General features: G+C 35.2%; 1 protein-coding gene across 4 annotated transcripts in view; it reads left to right on the top strand.

The window, feature by feature from the left end:
* Positions 1-19,809, top strand: part of Rasal2 (RAS protein activator like 2) — a 248,634-nt gene that overhangs the window by 80,318 nt on the left and 148,507 nt on the right. For all 4 annotated transcript variants that reach the window (XM_013015757.1, XM_013015755.1, XM_013015756.1 and 1 more), the window contains exon 2: positions 19,411-19,538. In XM_013015757.1, the coding sequence (XP_012871211.1) occupies positions 19,411-19,538 (128 nt within the window). The remainder of the gene's footprint in view (positions 1-19,410; positions 19,539-19,809) is intronic.

Raw genomic sequence — 19,809 nt, 5'->3', positions numbered from 1 at the left:
TGCCTTTTTTGCACTGGTTGTTGTTTTTGTTGTTGTTAAGGTAGGGTCTTGCTTCTTGCTTGCTTGGGTGTACACTTGGACTGTGATACTATTCTTCACTTCCTACCATAGCTAGCATGACAAGCACACATCTCCATGCCTAGCTATAGGTTGAGAAAGGATATATGCCTGGGCTGCCCTTGAACTGTGATCCTCCCACTGTCAGAGTCTGACGTAGCTAGAATTACAGGTATAAGCCTCTGGTGCCTGGCTGGTAATTTTAATTCATACCACTTTTGTTTAGAGTGTATAGTTTGTCATCATTTGTATCCATTTTCTTCAGTTGTTAAATGGTGTAACTGTACTGTGTTTCACTTAGTGTGTTTACATAGGATCTGAGTACTTTTCGAACATTATCCTCATCATTTTTGCGAAATTTTGTAATTTTGCAAGATTTGCAAACTTTTGTTGTTGTTGCTTGTTTGTTTGTTTGTTGCCGGTCCTGAGGCTTGAACTGGGCTTGGATGCTGTTCCTAAGCTCCTTTTGCTCAAGATAGCACTCTACCACTGGAGCCACAGTGCCACTTCTGGTTTTTCCTGTGATTTAATTGGGGATAAGAGTCTCACAGACTGCCAGGCTAACTTCAAACTGCGATCCTCACATCTTAGCCTTCCGAGTAGCCAGGATTACAGACAAGTGTGAGCCACCAGCACTTGACTAAGATTAGCAGTTTTATTGCAATTATTTTGCACTTAATATAGATGTCAACAAAGATCAGGAAAAGGTTCAGGGATGCATGATGTTTAACTAGAGATTGAATTTTATAAGGGTTATTTCACTACTGAACATTTCCACCTTTGATAAACTTACATTTCTATAAAAATAAACAATTTCAGAGGGTATGATGAATTTTTACATGTAAACAAAGATCTCTCTACATATCTGTATTAGTTGTATTGTTTTAGAGCTGTAAAGACCTTCAAAATGCAATCACGTCTTATTTTTACAAATACGTAAAAATCAAAAGACATACTTACTATAATGCCTGTAATTTATAACCTAAACAGATAGCTTCCCAAATTAACAGCCAAGACAACTAATTTTGTAACTCTTATACTAGCCTAGATACGGCATAGAATAATGATGGTTATTGTGGTGATTGAGTCTTGTGTTCAGATCTGCCTTAATAATTTAGGAATAATGTGACTGTGATTAATTTCCTCAAATTCTCTGTGTTGTAGGAGAGTGATGAGAGTACCAACTTCTGGAGTTACTGCTCTTATTGCTGTCAATTATTAACATTTAATTATAGTTATTGCTCTTATTAGAAAGGCAAGGGTTAAGTGAGATCTGGTAGCTTTTGTGTAAGACTGAGTCATGAGTCTACAGTTCTATTTATTTTCTTTTTGACTCACTTGCACTCTTTGGGAAGCTTCTTAACCTTTTTGTATCTAAATCTTGCCATCTAACACTAGAATCTTTCCATCTGTCCACTTCATGGAATAAAATTTTGGAAAAAACTTTGAGATCTCTGGGAGAAAGATACTTGTAAGGTGATAGCTTTATTCGTTTTTGCATTGACATTGGATTGCTCAGGCAGTAATCCTACTATAAATGTTCAACATGAGGGGATTGATACTTCTGTTAGAACATTCTTTTTTGTTTTCTGCACTATTTAAAAAATATGGATCCTTGTCACCACATTATGGTAGAATCATATGTAAGAATTTTGCTACTCGGTTTTAATTAAAATGAACTTTGGTTCTTTTTAAAGAAAAGGAAGAAATTACAGACAAGGAATGGTCAGTGAATTATGCTCATAGTAAAATATGGGCTAGATAAAGTACCTCGAAAAGTCATTTAGCCTCCCTTGCACAGTTCAGATTTTAATTACTGAAATTCAATAGTTACAGCACATGTGAAAATAAAAGTTTTCCTCAGATACTTACAGTGTAACAGAAAATAAACCTTATACTTTATTTAGTTTAAATGATATAGTTAACCTTTTCAATGCCAGTTATGAGAGACAGTACCTGAAATAGAACCTTATACAAGATTTGACTATGTTAAATTATTTAGAGCTAACTAATTTTTTAATTTATTTATTTAGTTTTCCTTCTGGTACTAGGGCTTGAACTCAGGTCCTGAGTTCTCTCCCTTAGCCTTTTTGCTCAAGGCTAGCACTCAACCACTTGAGCCACAACTCCACTTCCAGCTTTTTAGTGGTTAACGAGATAAGAATTTCATGTTTTTTCCTGCCCAAGATCACCGTGAACTATGATCCTCTCACCTCAGACTCCTGAGTAGCTAAGATTACAGGCATTAGCCCACCAGTGCCTGGTCTAAAAGATTTTATGTAAGGTTTGAAGAGTTAGATGGTCAGATCAGACAAGGCATATACATTAAAAATTTCAAATTTGCCAATTTTATTTTGCATAAGGAAAAAAGTGTCATTCCAAAGTATATAATGCTTGAAAAATTCTTTTACTTGCTAATTTATCCTAAATGAGAGGATATGGTTCTGCTCATTTACTCATAATTCATGTTGAGATTATGATTCAATCTAAATAGTTTTTATTTTAAACATAATTCTGAGGAGTTGAAAAATTTGAGATCTTAAAATTTAAAAATACATTTTAAACTTATGCATTGGTGTATTTTGCATGTAAAATTGGAGTAATAAAAATCCAGGCTTAGTTTTTATATATTCAAATATTATACTCACTCTGGAATCTTTTCACTTATACTTGGAGAAATGTTTGGATAGGAAGAAATATCTTAATTCCAGCCATATAACTGTTTAATCCTTAATTTTAATACATATATGTAGTTTGTATTTTAATATTTATAGTTTCAGGGAGAGTAGAAAAAGGGAAAACAGATTTTACTTTGCTTTTGAGAGTATTTTCACAGATAGTAAAAGGCTTTAGGGACTGGTCATTCAGCCCTCCTCTGATTCTTTGCTTCAGATGCAGATATCTGAAATATTTCTAAATGAAAATAATTAAAGTCTATTAATCAAATAATCAGAACAAGTCATTGGCCCAGAAACCTCAATGAATTTTTAGATACAAATTAGAGGCAAAAGGTGTACTAGTCTTTTTTCTGTAGAAGTGCCTACAGAACCAAATTAGAATTATTATTTTTTGTGTGCTATTTCTGGGGCTTGAACTCAGGGCCTCTCTCACAGGTCTCATTAGACTTTTTCCCTCATACCTGACACTACCACTTGACCCAAACCTCCATTTCTGGCTTTTTACTGGTTAATGAGAGATTAGAGTCTTTGGGATTTGTCTATCCAGGCTGGCTTCTTACTTCAGTTATCAGAGCTTAGCCCCCAAAGTAGCAGGGATTATAAGTGCACCAATGGCCTGGGCAGCCACCAGATACTCTAAAGATAAAAGAGAAACTTTAAGTTCACTTTGTCTCTTATCCTTTTAATTGGTCCTTTATGTATACAAGTCAGTTCTTCTCAATATTTATTCAAAAATCTTCAAGATGCTATGTCGAAATTATTTCTTTTCTTGGATTTCATCAGGCTGGATGTGAGATACTGTGTGGAGAGAAGTCAGAGGTATGTAAAATTCATACAAATGAATTTTCTCCCACTGATGCCATAAACAGCAATTTGGAAATCTCTTTACCTAGTGTTCATGGATTTGCTCTGTATCTAGTCTGTGAACTTTCCATTTTCCTAGTCAGTGACCAATCTACATTTTAAGAAGTACATGATTAAAATATTTATCTCCTAAACTAGAAAAGTAACTCAGATGTCAAAACATTCTATGTCCTCCAATTGTGATCCTACCAATCTCTACCTCCTCAGTAGCTGGGATTACAGGTGTGAACAATTGTGTCCAGCTGACTTGTTTGACTTTAACTTCAATGCAATTAATTACTTCACTCACTGTCTATGTTTCCATGTTTTAGTAATTACTGAAGCCAGAAAAAGCAACTTTACATAAGAAATTCACATATGATTTCAACTAATCTTAAGTAAAGAAAGATAACATTTCCAGGAAAGGTGCACAAGGAATAAATTATTTTTCTGTGTTGCTAAAAAGCTATTCTTCAACACAGAGAAACACATCTGTAAGGATTAATTAGAACTATTTAGAATTCCACTCAAATTTATATTATGTTTATATAAAAGACTACAGTCTAGTCTTTTAAGACTCTAATAATAGGGCTATGTAAATTCTTTACTTATTTTTTGCTATCAGTGTAGAGAGTATAAAAATGAATAACTGAGTAATTGAGGAATGTTCCTAAGGATAGTAGTTGGAGGAATTATTGGCTATAAAAATGAGTGTCCTTTCTCTTAGAGAAGAATAGACTAAGAAGGTAAAAGGGACCAGGCTGCTAGTAGTGTTAGGAAGGTCTGCTGGCTTTATGTAACTATAAGATATTTAAAATTATGGGTAACTCTGGAAATACCATTTGTGCTACCAATTGGTGCTTCTGTTTCAATGACTTCATATAGTTTTCAGTTACACAAACCTCTTGTTTGTGGGCATACAGAGAAATTAAAAGTGTTGGAAATGCACTTAGTGTCCATAAGAATTGAAGCTACCGTGTGTGTGTGTGTGTGTGTGTGTGTGTGTGTGTGTGTGTGTGAAGTTTTAATTTTAAAGTGACAACCTTACTATTCATCATTTTTTAAGTTTGGATTAATCTTTTTTCCCTTTTTCTTTCTTTTTTTTTTGCAAAACATGCTTCACTTACCAGATTTCACATTTAAATTCTGTTGATTACATTAGAAAAGTATATGTGTATGTATGTATGTATTCATATATACACATGTTTGTACTAATTGAAATTTGTAGAGAAATAAACGAAGAGGATTAACTAGTCTCTTCACGTTAGGCTGTCACGTGTGTAGTGGTTAGAGGCTTATAGAGCTTGAAGTGTGCAAACTAATTGGTTAGATTAAAACAGTGGCACTGGAAATATTACTTTCTTTTCCCCGTTTTCCCCCTCCCTCACCCTCTCTATCCCTAAGTTCTTTCCTTTCTCCATTCCCTTGTCTCTCTTTGTTTCATCTCTCTCATTAATGAAGGATTTGGTGGTGTACATTAAGCTGACCCAAATGACTTAAAAAGTGTTCGTGCTCTTACATTTTACTTCTATTTATTATTGTTTCTCTAGCCAAAGACAGTGAATTTGTTATTCTTCCCTTGTAAAGTGTTCATCAAAAATGATTTGTAGATTCTTGATGCAGTAGTACATTAAGATCTGTTTGTTGGCTAGAGAAAATCTGTTGAGGTTTTTTTGTATGTGGTGAGCTGGACTGGGGTTTAAATTTAGGGCCTCACTCCTGTTCGGCAGTTGCCTACTGCTTGAGCCATACCTCCCAGCACTTTTTGCTCTCATTATTTTTTAGCTAAAATGTAACTTTTATCTGGGCTACCCTGGACTGTTATCCTCCTATTATGTTTCCCACTGTAGCTGGAATGACAAGCACTCACCTTTCTGTTGAGATGAGGTCTGATGGTGTTATTGTTGTTTAAATGCTTGACTGGCCTGGAACGGTGATCTCCTGATCTTAGCCTCCTCTGTAGGTGGGATGATACATGTATTGTGCCCAGCTGTTATTTGACATAAAGTCTTAAAACTTTCTCCTAGGTCTGGGAAGGTGGCTCAATGGTAGAGTATTTGCCTTGCTTGCATGAGGCCCTGGGTTCGATTCCTCAGCACCGCATAAGCAGAAAAAGCTAGAATTAGCGCTGTGGCTGAAGTGGTAGAGCGCTAGCCTTGAGCTGAACAGCTCTGGGACAGTGGCCAGACCCAGAGTTCAGTCCCCACAACTGACCAAAACCAAAAACCAAAACAACTTTCTCCTAGGCTTGCCTTAAACTAAGATTTCCCAGTGTCCACCTCCCAAGTAGCTAGGATTACATGTATAAGCCACTGGATTCTGGGTTTTACATTTTTTTCCTCTGAGTATTTCCAAGGAAACTTTTGTTTATATTCAACCTAAGATGATCCTAATGATCATTCACAATTTGAAATACTTTTCTTCCTGTGTCTTACTGTATTTTTAGCAGCTGATAGTTTTGTATAGGAATAACAAGCAAATATGATGTATCACAGTGTGAAGAATAACTATCTATACTTGCTGAGGGCTCATAGCATCTTAATCCTTATCACATCCCTGTTACTAAATTGTTCTCATAGATAAGGAAATTAGGAATCCAAGAGGTTAAGTATCTTGACTAGGATCTCATAGCTGAAAAGTGACACAACAGGGATTCCTTTTTTGGCAGTTGGGCTCCCTCTAAAAACCTATGTTTGTAAGCACTTGACCTTGTGACCCTCAATAATGATAGTAAATAATGCTAATATTTATTGAGCACTTTTCTGTGTTCACAAAACTGCTCTAAACTCTTTATAGTGTGTTAACTCACTCAATTATCCTAAGAAGGAGATAAGTATCTTGTCAGAGCCCTAGTTGGACTCTGCCTAATTTCTGTGCTTTGGAGCGTCTTTTGCAAAGAAGTCATTCATACATATTGAGAAAATCAGTGATATACTTGGAGTTGTGTTGGGAGTTGTGTTATTAGTAAAAATTTCATCATAGGTCAGTTTGTGCCATAAAACCTTGAGTTAATATCATCTTCTTGTATATTTGACTATTTACTTATGGGGGTAATAGAAACCTGAGATAATTATAGTTATATGAGATATTTAAATTTCAGCCTGATATTTTAAATGCTACTTATGTTTGTAAAGAAAATTATAAGCTTTTAAACCATGTTTTCTCTGCCTTCATTCTTCCCTGCATATACGATTACTTTTTATTTATCATCACATTTAAACCTTCATTGGTTTTCTATTATGTCAGAAGAACACTTGGCTATCACATAAAATCAAATTCCCTTACCAAAGATTTTTTTGAAATGTATTTGTTTTAATCACTGTTCTGTTTGTGTTTTTTAGCCTACCCTTGGGTATGGTTGAGAATTACTGTTTTTTTTTCTTTTTTACTATTTTTTCAGATTCTTTTTTAGAAGTCATTAATTGATCTTTTTTCATTTTTCTTTAAATTCATTATTTTTTCATACCTTCCTTCATATAACTGTGCCTTATAACACAGTTTACTCAGTTAATAATACCAAGAAACCCATCAGATACAGTATTAGTTTGTTTTGCTTCAGTTTTTTCTTGGAATCATTCCTCCTGGACACTTCCATGTTCTTACATTAATCCTGTTTTCTGAATAACTTAACATCTTAAGAATTTTTTCTTGCTATCATTCTTGGAATTTATTATGCTTTTCTCTCAGGTTGAATTCCTGTATTCTAGAGCTTCTACTTCTGGCTTTTTGCTTCATTATTTGGAGATAAAAGTCTCATGGACTTTCTTGAGTAGGCTGGATTCAGACCACAGTCCTCAGATCTCAGCCTTTTGAGTAGCTAGGATTATAGGCATGAACTACCAGCTCTAGGCTTGTCGCCATATATTTCTTAAAACCAAGTTTTAATTATGTATCTGTAGAGCTCTTGAAATAATTCTAGATTATTCTGCAGCCTAGGGCTAGAGATCTTGGATCTGTGTTTCACTGATAAAGCATTTGGTTTGATTTTTTTTTTTAATTGGCCATCACTTAAACTAAATTTATCAGCTTTTCCTTCAAACTTCTTGTTCTTACAGAATTCTTAATTTCATTAAATGAAAGCCCCATTCACCTCTTGACAAAAATACAAATCAGTGGTGGTGTCTTTCCTTTGCTTCAAACACTACTGAGGCTTCCTATTTTCATAGGACAGAAATTACCAGAAAAAAAAATATTTCTGCACATACCTCTTGGTTCTTATGCTTCATAGGACCACTTACTTCCCTAAAGGCTATGGAGTCTGATTGTTCATTTGCCTGCAAATCTAATACTTATCTTCTCTCCATCACCTCTGATTCTCCCAGTTGTAATAATACCTCGTGCTAAGTCATTGCTTTTCTTAAATACTCTTCAAGTCTGATATATTTTTCTTTACAGTGTTGATCCGTTGTAATTTAACTGTGTATTCATTGTACCCTACTTGATAGTGTACAAAAGTAACTCCATGAATCTTGTGACTAAGTCTGTTTTGCTCATATTTACATGTCAACCTTGAATTCAGTACCTTGTGCTCACTAAATTAATACTAAACTAAAACTAATGAACAAAAAAATCAAGAGGCAGCAATAGCTTTATTTATATGCTAGGGAGATATCATTATGTATGTACCATAATAACTAAATTTTAAGGTAAATATGCTGTATCACTTTGAACAAGAAATTTTATAGTTACAAGCCTCATTTTATTAATCTCAATTGAGGAAGAGTTTTTTTTATATCTAAGGTAATTTTCAACTCCATTTTATTCCCTCCCCCCAAACATCCAGTTCCTTCTTCTGTATATGTCATTTCCTCTATTTTTACATTTTCTCTTACCTTGTCCACATCCATCATATTTCTTCCTTATCTCCCTCTTTTTTTTTTTTCTCCTATTCTCCCTATTCTCTGTCATGTATCTCTTGGTATCTGAACTCCCACTGTCCAAATTTGGCTACAATGACTTGGATATATTTAACTGAATATTGAATATTCATTTTTTTAAACTTCATTAAAGAAATCTTGGTGTGTATTATGGCTAAAAACATACGTTGTGCACAAACCTGGGTGAGAGAATATGGAGTAAATGTATTGTCCCATACGAGCTGATTTCCCAACAGAATTATATGTTGCTATTGTATTGTTGAAAGGGTTTGTACAATCTTAGTATCTTCTAAGATGGAAAAAGCCTGTGAAAATAAGTAAACCTAGGAAAACTAGGAAAGCTATTAATCAGACGAAAAGAAAAATAATAAAAGCCAATGAGAGACAAAATACAAGAAGACTAGATGTGCATGTGGCCTCATGTACTATTAATTCATATGAACATTATCTATTTGTGAGAAGGCCTTGTAGCTTATTTTTTGTGTCCTTTGCATTTATAGTGTCTTTAACACTTTATTGTTAAAGTTCATAATAAATGGTTATGCTTTACATACTAAATAGTACATGTTTGTAACATAGAAAAGAATATAATTTATATCTGATAGTATATAATATATATGTGTACCTACTAACAAGTCCATTAAATATTAAATAATTTGTCTTGGTGGGTCTTTTTCCCTCTTGTTTTGGTGGTGTTTTTTTATTTTGTTGGTCGTGGAGCTTGAACTCAGGGCCTGGGCCCTGTCCTGTCACTGAGCTCTTTTTGCTCAAGGCTACCACTCTACCACTTTGAACAACAGCTCTGTTTCTTATTTTTGAGAGGTTAATGGGAGAGAAGAGTCTCATTGGGACTTTTCTGCCCAGGCTGTCTTTGAACAGCAATCCTCAGATCTCAGCCTCCTGAGTAGCTAGGATTACAGGCATGAGCCACCAGCACCAGACTTGTCTTGGTGTTTTTTATATAAAACTTCTCAAATGATTATAAAGGCTACAAAGATTTGGGAAATTGAGAATTTTACATGAACGAATTAAACTTACTTTTTAAATTTTAAATCTTAGAATAAATTTCCTGTTCTGTGAGAGCTTGTTATTTGACATTTTTCAGGAATGGATATAAGAAAGATGTTTATCCTTTCTGTTTATGTCCATTTGTGTTGCAGAGAAAGTGGTAAATGTTTTATTACTTCATAACCTTGTTTTAAGAAGTATTCTTATCCAACCACATGAGGTTAATGACTCTGTGTGTGTGTGTGTGTGTGTGTGTATGCTCACGCATGCACTGCGCGTACGTGCACATGCAGTGATCCTGAGCTTGAATTCAGGGCCTGGATGCTGTCCCTGAACATTTTTGATTATAACTAGCACTCTACCACTTGAGCTACAGCTCCACATCTGGATTTATTTGTATTTGTATTTTTATTTTTATCTTTTTGTGGTTAATTGGAGATAAGAGTCTTAAAGGCTGGGGCTGGGAAGGTGGCTCAGTGGTAGAGCTCTTGCCTTGAATGCATGAGGCCCTGGGTTTGATTCCTCAGCACCACATAAGCAAAAAGAAAAAAGCTGGAAGTGGCGCTGTGGCTCAAGTGGTAGAGTGCTAGCCTTGAGCTGAAGAGCTGAGGGACAGCGCGGGCCCACAGTTCAGGCCCCATGAGTAGACACCCCCCCCAAAAAAAAAGTCTTTAGGGCTTTTCTGCCTGGGCTGGCTTCCAACCATAGTTCTGAGATCTCAGCCTCCTGAGTAGCTAGGATTGCAGGTATAAGCCACTGGAATTCAGCAAGTTAGTAGCTTTTTGCTCAAGGCTAATTTTAAGGCTCAGACCTGTAACCCTTGCTACTCAGAAGGCTGTAGTTCAAAGCCAGCTAAGGCAGAAAAGTGCAGTAGACTCCATCTCTACAATATTCAATTAATGAGCAAAATACCAGACTGGAGTTGTAGCTCCGGTGAAGAAGCCAAGTGAGCACAAGGCCCTGAGTTCAAGCCCTAGTAAAGACATAAGTGTGCACACTTATAATTTAAGTCATCTAACTTATGTCAGGGCAAAGCTTGAGTGAGTGAATTCCTTAGAGGACCCTTTACTTCATGATTTGTAATTGAGAAAGGATGCATATTTAGTTCATTCCAGTTGACACCATGGAGAGAGGTAAAGCTAGTAAAATATTACTGTTGTTCCATGCTCTTGACAGTTTTCACTTTTCATGCAACCTTGCTTTCTGATCACTTAAGTAGAGAAAGTCAACATGTTGTCAGTAAAGCCAGTGTTAACAAAGCTCAGAAACATCTCTCAATAGTGGTTCTCATTCTTTTTTCCCCTTTCTACTAAGAATCACATTCTTTTAAAAGTTGTAATGCTTTCCTCATGGCAGCTGTTTCTAAATGAAGGTGATGAGATTCAATTAAAACAGAGGCAAGTGCAGAATATATTAATATAGGAAGAGATACTATATATAACAAAAAGAATGCACATGAAGTGGTGTTTGATATTACTAGTATAGTTCATTTTTCTACCAGTTACGGAAAAGTGAGACAAAAAAAGGACTTTAATCCTTTTAATAATAGAAAACAGTGGTCATGTTTCAAGGACTATCTAAGATAGTATTTTCTACACTTTTCTTAAATTAGCAAAATAGTTTAAGCAAAATTTCCATATAAATTTTTTCCTTCTAGGGATTAGCATATAAATGGATTATTTTGAGTCTTTATTTTCCTGTTTAAGAAAGAGATTTAGTATGAACTATAGACGTGTCTGGTCTATTGGAATTGAAGAATAGACTGTGATGGTTCGCCATCTGTCATCTTGACTTTGGCATTATTCATAAACTCCATTCAGTTATCCTGGCCATATATTTGCTTAAGCAGCACTTTGTTCCAGTGTGGGAATTTGAGAACATTTCTTTCTGATGCATGTGTAAAAAGCAGAAAAAAGACATGTGATTTGCTCTGCCTGCTGTTTCTTGGCATGTGATCAGGGACTATGTAAACTTAAGCAGTGAAAAGGAAGAGAGATACAAGATAGAACCATTAGGAATGGTTTCCCAGCCCATCCATCTTCTTAAAATACTTAGGTAAAAGTAGTAAACTTAGATGAACATTTCAGTAAAGAGAAATGTTACCTTTATCAAATGTAATTGTCAACTATAAATAATGAATCACGACTTTCAAGCACTCATTAGTTCTTTATGAGATTATTCAGCCTTGTAATAGAGCAGAGTAAAAATCTCCAGGATGAGTTACCTTGCTGCTGAGACTGAGAGGAAAGTTGCAAGAAGACTGAATATATCAGACTAAAGGAAATTATACCATCTCTTCTCTCCCTTATCTTCTTAATAAGGGTGACAAAGAATATTAGAGGTTTACTGACAAGAGACCAGTGATCAAGTAGAATGGAAATTAAACTTCTGTAGTTCAGAAGGAAACAAAAGTGGTTCTTTAAGGTTCAAAGACAATATAATATGATCTCATAGTAAATTTACATAAGGGTTTAAACATATTTCCTAAAGGCAAACATTTCTGGTGTAGTCATATTATACATTAAACATACCAAAACATTTATTGGTGTCCTTACTATTCATCAAGGTGCATGTGGCCATTTTTAAATCTACTGGACTATTGATTTGTATGTTATATGTTACCCTTAAGCTTTACTGTCTATAAACTCAAAGAAAAATTCACAGGTAGTATGTACGAGGTGCTTAGTAGCCTAAGAAAAATTTAGTTTGTTGTTCTAGTAGTAGGGTATTTTCTGGTATATCACAAAGTCTATAGGATAGAAAAGTAATGAAGAAATAAATAAAATTATATTGATAAGTGGGTTTATCTTTCCTTTCTGTACTTTAAGAATGAGAGAGTCTGGATGCTTCTGGCTCATACCTGTAATCCTAACTTCAGGAGGATGAGATCTAGAGGACTTAAGTTTGAGGACAGCCAGGCAGAAAGGTGTACATAAGCCTCCACCTCAGAATTAACCAGCAAAAAGCCTGACTTGGAGGCAAGACTCAAGTGTCAGCTGAGCAAGTAAACAAGACAACTCTGATACACTTATAAAATGATTTCATTACCAATCACACTGGTATGTTGTAGGCTCCTCCATAGGGGCAAGTTGCTGTGATTACCCTTGTTAAGCAGCAGCTCCGTACAGTAAATCTTAATGAGATTTCTTCTTCTGTGGCAAAAATTGCCTATAGAAAATAGCCAAATGTAAATCATATATTTTAAGTTGTGTAGTAGGAACAGGTTTATGAGAAAAATAACTACTTTTAAAAAATAATTTGACCTATTAGTGATATTAATAATGTGAATGCTATTAAAATGTTCTGAACATTTTGGATAAAGGAAAAATAGTCCTCTGTCTATTTAAAACAGCTGGTATTCTCAACTAACTTAAATAGCATTGTTCTTTAAAATTATTGTGATGTTTTTACTTCTGTAATTAAATGCTGACTCTAATTATGAGTCTTTATAAAATATTTCTTGTGCTTTGACTTCAGAATCCAAATAAAGTCTGGCCATTGAAATTTCAAAGTTTGAAAGAAGATGCTAGTTGTAAGGCAGGTTTTCTTTGGTGTATGAATGAATAAAAATGGAAATATAGATCTACCTTTCTATAGGAATCCAACGCATCTGCGGTTTGCCATTATTTCTTGGGGATGTTTCTCTTTTAATGTGTTAGAATTCCCTAAGTTGATAGATTTCCCCAAAACTGTCATTTTATTTTTTTAGGTTAGCACTAAGAACAGATGAGATACTATTGAGACTTAGTGAAGTCACTATTTGTGTTAACTGGAAGGTTTTTTTTTTTGTAAGAATCCTATAAAGCTTGCTTTGGTAGGCAGTAAACAGGCTCAAGATTTTACCAATTGCAGTTAACTTCTAATATCTGAATTTTAAAGCATGTGACTTATAAATGTTATGATTCACAAGCATTCAAATGAGCTTCTAAGGAGATATAAAATTCAAAAATAAGATTTCTCACAGCAATTTTTTCTTTGACAATCTCCATTTTGGACCAATGCCATATTGGTTGAACCAATGACTGTTCAAACTTTTCCTTTTTCTGTTACAACTATTTCTGCTTCCAAACACATGTACTTAATCTGCTGTAAATATTTTGACATTTAGAGTCTGGAAGAAAAAGGTTGTTTACTTTCTATGAAAAAATATATGTATATGTATGTATATATGCCTTAAGGAGTTTCCATGTCTGTCATGATTTTGGCTAATCTTCATGTTAAGAGAGGATACCATATTCCTTTGTCCTATTATGGGAAGGGCTTACATGGGAGAGGTTTGTTGTTGTTTCCTTGTCATGGTTTACTCCATTTCCGTTACCATTTGATAGATTCCAGAGTTTGGTAATGTTAGAATTTCTACTAGACTAAAGACCTATTACTTAGAAAGAATGGGTTGCATCAGAACTTTTATTTTTATTTTTTGCATAAAACCTTTTAAATGAGCTTTCTTTTTAAGTTAGCTTCCTTTTTTGAAAGCCATGTGTGTTGGGCTTCCAGGCTAAAACTGAAGCAGAATTTTAGTTATATAACTTACTTCACAAGCATTTATCAGTTTGCACTTGTATTGTTATTTTATACTCATGTCTCTTTTACACCGTTTTTCCAACATAAACAACTAGAAAATTACCACTCATCTTGATTCCTGTTTTAAATTCTGAATCATGTAGTTCTTTCTATTTCCATTGTACTATTGCAGAATCTAATCATTCCTTGATCAAATCACTACATTAGTCATGACCTCTAGCCCTTTTTTTTTTTGCTAGTCTTGGAGCTTGAACTCTGGGCCTGGGCACTGTCCCTGAGCTTCTTTTGCTCAAGGCTAGCACTGTACCACTTGAGCCACAGTGCCACTTTCAGCTTTTTCTGATTACGTGGTACTGAGGAATTGAACCCAGGGCTTGCTAGGCAAGCACTCTACCACTAAGCCACATTCCCAGCTCAACCTCTGGTCTTTTATACATTTCATTTTATAAATTTTGTCCCGATTTTGTTAGATTCTCTCATTCATTTCCTATTGTCTTAAGCAGTGGTTTTTAACAAATGATCTCTGTAACACTACTGCCCCAGTGCTCTCCATTTGCTAAGGTAAAGCTATTTTTATAGTACAACTGAAAAAATTATGGTTATTCTATGTTTGCTATATGACAGACTTTCCTGGACAAATGAAGAATGTAAACCCATCACTTTAGGGCAAATAAACAACAGTATTTATAGTTAATGATAAAATTCATGACTAAATAGGCCAGGTGCAGTGGCTTATAATTGTGATCCTATATACTTGGAAGGTGAAGATCCTGGTTAAAGGCTAGCCTAGGTAAAAAGATAGACCTTCCCATGTGATTGATTTAGTAACTTTTAGAAGGTGAAACTTGTCAGGTTTTGGTACTATATTAAAGAAATTAATCCATAATTGTTTGAAAATGCTATTAAAATACTCCTTTTTCCAGCTACTTGTCAGTGTCCAGATTTTCATCTTGTGCATCAGCTAGCACAACATAAAACAATTGATTAAATATAGAAACAGATAAAGGAACTTAGTTACTTTCTCTTTAGCCAGTCTTTCAAAATAGTGTCATTCTTCTAGTTTTGAAATTAAGTACATTTCTTTAAAATGTATTATATGCTAATATAGAATGGTTTTGTTATTATAAATGAATACATATTTTTTGTTTCTTAGTTTGAATATCTAATGTAGCACATATTGTCACAACCAACGTAAGCACTCTTCGAAGTTCTCAATAATGTTTGAGAGTCTTGAGGGATCTTGATATAAAAAAAATTGAGGGGCTGGGAAGGTGGCTCAGTGGTAGAGCACTTGCCTTGCATGCATGAGGCCCTGGGTTCCATTCCTCAGCACCACATAAGCAAAAAGAAAAAAGCCGGAAGTGGCGCTGTGGCTCAAGTGGTAGAGCACTAGCCTTGAGCTGAAGAGCTGAGGGACAGCGCCCAGGCCCAGAGTTCAGGCCCCACGACCGGACCCCCCCCAAAAAAAATTGAGAACTGCTGGTCTACAGGACAATATTGCTTTAAAATAGTGCATTCCCTGCTTCTGGTTTTTATTTTTTGAGATAGTGAGGCATAATTTATATTTTTTCTGGTCAAGGCTGTCATGCTACTATTTGAGCTACACCTCTACTTCCAGCTTTTTGATATAAAAATCCCAATGATTTATCTGCCCAGGCTGATTGTACTACTTAGAACTCACTTTCCTCAGTAGCTAAAATTATAGGCATGAGCCACCAGAGACTGACTGATTCCTTTTTTTTTGCCGGTCCTGAGCTTGAACTCAGGGCCTGAGCTCTGACCTTGAACCTCTTTGTGCTCAAGGCTAGCACTCTTCTACTTGGGCCACAGTACCCCTTTTGGCTTTTTCTGAGTAGTTTATTGGACTTTGCTACCTGTGCTGGCTTCGAACTGCAATCCTCAAATCTCAGCCTCTTCAGTAGCTAGGATTACAGGTGTGAGCCACCAGCACCTGGCTTGGCTAATTCTTTTTGATACTTAAAAAATCATTTAATCTTTGCCTGGGCACCAATGGCTCATACTTGTAATCCTAGCTACTGAAGAGGCTGAGATCTGAGGATCGTGCTTCAAAGCATGGGCAGGAAAGTCTGTGAGCTCTTTTTTTTTTTTTTTTTTGGGTCTGGTCATGGGGCCTGAACTCTGGGCCTGGGCGCTGTCCCTCAGCTCTTCAGCTCAAGGCTAGCACTCTACCACTTGAGCCACAGCGCCACTTCCGGCTTTTTTCTTTTTGCTTATGTGGTGCTGAGGAATCGAACCCAGGGCCTCATGCATATAAGGCAAGTGCTCTACCACTGAGCTACCTTCCCAGCCCAGTCTGTGAGCTCTTATCTCTAGTGAACTACTGAAAAGTCAGATGTACAACTGTTGCTCAAGTTTCGAGTGCTAGTTTTGATAAAAAATAAACAAATAAACCTTAGGCATAGTACCTAGGACCAACACACACATACACACACACACACACACACACACACACACACACACACAAATTATCTTTGTAATGAGGTCAGCATGTAATGTTCTTAGTATTCTCATAGGAGTAGGACACAGCAAACTTAAAATTGTTTCTAATTTTGCTATTATGATTCTTTGTGATTCTTTTAGTTATCCTTGTCTCTAGTGAATTTTGGGTACTAAAAATAATTAGAAGTCAGAAATTGGAAGTAAGTCACTAGAGTAAAAAATAAAGATTAGTAGAATAGGGAAGGTCAGATAGGGCAAAACTGGAGCTTGTCCTTTCCTACATCTTCTAGTATAGAGGCATTTCTTATGTATTGCCAAATCTTTGTTTAGCCAAAGAAATGAGCATATGATAGGATAAACAAATATATCCGGTAAGTTATTGAAAAATTTTATCACCTGCTTACTTAAAGTATTTCTTAAACTTATGCCCACATCAGAAGTACTAAAACTCATAAAAATGATCACTTCTGTTTTGATTTTTTTCCCAAATTTTTTTTATAAAATGATCAAAAATGGCACTATCTATGTATAAAAATAAAATAGATGAAATAATGATTTACATGTTTCAAAATATGAAGAATTTTTTAAGTACAGAGGTTTTACTCCCTATTTCATGATTTTCCATTTCTTCCTATCTTTTTTCAGAAAGTTTTTTATTAGCATTATTAGTTGTACAAGGGGAGTTGAAATATGGTATTTTCATATATGCATTCAAAGCACCCTGCTCAAACTCAACCCTACCATCCTATCTTTAGTAAAAGATAGGAAGTGGTTGGTTCAGCTTCCCAAAATGATTTATGAGACATTGTTTATTTTTCATAATACCATGAAGAAACTAGAACAAAGTTCAGTTTGGACAGAGCAGAACATTAAATAATAAAGCTTTAAAAATTGCTAAAGATCACCCAAAGATAGAATTGTAGGGGGTTTTGTTTGTTTCTCTGCAGTACTGGGCTTGAACTCAGGGCTTTAAGTTTGTTAGGCAGATCCTCTAGCGTGTGAGCCATACCCCCAGTTCAATTTCCTCTCATTATTTTTGAGATAGGATCTTGCATTTATGCTCAGACTGACTGGGTCCATAATCCTCCTACTTATGCCTCTGAGTGGCTGGAATCATAGGCTCTCGCCATTATGCCTGACCTATTTTGAGATGGTGTCTTACTAACATTTTGCCCAGGCTTGCCTTGAACTGCAATCTTCCTGATTTCTCTCTCCCAGCAGTTAGGATTATAGGCATGAGCCACCATACCTAGAGAAATTTAGATTTTCTTAAATTCAGTGATAACATAGTTATATATTTTACTAGGAAACTGGGATTAACGTAGTATCTTTTAAAATTTTTTACTTGGCCATTTTTAAAATTGTTATTATAAAGGTGATATATAGAGGGGTTATGAGTCAGATAATGAGTACATTTCTTTTTGAACTATGTCCCCTCTTCGCTCATTTTTTCCAAGTTTTTCCCTCCTGATCCCCTCCCCTACAAGTTGTACAGTTCATTCTCAACATAATGTCCAAGTGAGTAATGCTACTGCATTTGTTCACCCTTTGTCCCACCATTTTTGTGCTCCTCCTAACCATCCCCAAAACAGATAAACTTATATACAAGACAGAAGGTACAGAAATCAAAAACAATGACAAAGGAGAAAAAAAAACAAAATGAAAAGCAGAATAACAGAAAACCTCTTGTTTCTATTTCTTGGAGTTCTTTTGTATAAACATAATTTTATTTTTTAAACATAATTTTATATGATCATATGCACATTGCTGTTAAGCTTTTGTAACAGAGTATCTTGTATTCTAATTTTGTAGACAGAATCAGGGCCTTCTGGCTTTAGTATAGATCATAATATTTCAGTGAGTAGTTTGGGTTTATTGATGTAATAACTTACATAATAAAGCTAATCAGTTCAATAAAATGTATCCAGCTGGGTGCCAATGGATAAGTCCAATTCACCATCAGAAACCATTAGTGGAACTATGACTCAAGTGGTATAGTGCTAACCTGGAGAGTCTGGGGGGGGGGCAGTGAGTGGGGTGGGGAGCTCAAACACAGCACCCAGGCCCTGAGTTCAAGCCCCAGGACCAGCACAAATCTTATCAGGCCTGAAAACGATTGTATTAAATACTAGATGTATCCTCCTCTTTTCAAGGTATTTTGATATTTTACCTCATAAATAAGGATATGATGTGATTAAAAATTAAAACATTTATGCAGATCATGTGAAATTAATCAGCTTTTTGCTTTATAATTTTTTCTGTTTTTAAAAATTAGCATCAATTAGTAGTTGTATAAATGTGAGACATTTGGGTTGCCACATGTAGACACTTCACTTTAATGTTAGGTACTTCTATCTATAAGCAATGTGATGGCAATGCATTTAAGATTGTTCCATGAGGAACTTGTGTTTTGGTTGGATTTTTGTTTTGTTTTTATCTTACTGGCCCCTAGTGGTTGGTTATGTGATGATTGCTTAAACATTTCCAATTCTTAATGAGCATAAAGCCATTTTGTATATATATTCTTCCAATAACTTTACACTCTCAGTTTGGGGTTAGCAGTAGTTTCAATGTATATGTAACATCATCTTCCTCTAAAGACTGAAAACTTTATCTTTTGTTCTTGTCTCTATATCACCCCAATTGTTTATTTTTAATGGTGTTGATTTAACTCTGAAGCAAATTCCCTTTATTTTAGTGTAAATACAATAATAATTACTGCATCAAGTTTGTGTTAACAGTTTTTCCTAGAGGATTTTAGCTGTCTTTGCAGATTGTAAGACCATTTTTTTCTTATTTTGTGTATAACATGTTTTAGTTAAAGATGAAATTTTCAATTTATTATTGAGATTCATGTTTAGACTTATTCCTTTATTAATATGACTTTGAAGAATTGGCCATACCAAGGCTTACTAAACATTAAAATGATTGTTGCTGTTTTGTTTTTCTCTTTTGTTACATAGATGTGAAGGGACCACCCACTCATCGCTTGTCTTGTGGTCAGTCACCCTACACTGAGACAACAACGTGGGAGCGGAAGTACTGCATTCTCACAGACAGCCAGTTGGTGTTGCTCAATAAGGAGAAAGAGGTGAGCTGGAAATCTACTTCTTTTTTTTCTGAGTAAATTCCTAAAATTACCTCATTTTTTGCATCTTGATTTAAATTACATTGTACAAATGTATGCTTTAGTAATCATAAAAATAAATTTATAAATAACATTTAAAAGCTACCAATGGCTTTGGTTGGGGGTCGGGGGGAGGAAATCTACCAATGTCATAATGATATGTTTTTAGGATGAAAGCCTAAGCCCAAAAGCTAAGGGTGGATTTTCACTAAGGACTAGGAATAGAGGAGATACT

This window comes from Dipodomys ordii, unplaced genomic scaffold (assembly GCF_000151885.1).
Source record: "Dipodomys ordii isolate 6190 unplaced genomic scaffold, Dord_2.0 Scaffold27, whole genome shotgun sequence".
Taxonomy (NCBI): domain Eukaryota; kingdom Metazoa; phylum Chordata; class Mammalia; order Rodentia; family Heteromyidae; genus Dipodomys; species Dipodomys ordii.
The sequence above is the reverse complement of the archived record's forward strand: the minus strand, read 5'-3'. Positions and strand labels throughout refer to the sequence as shown.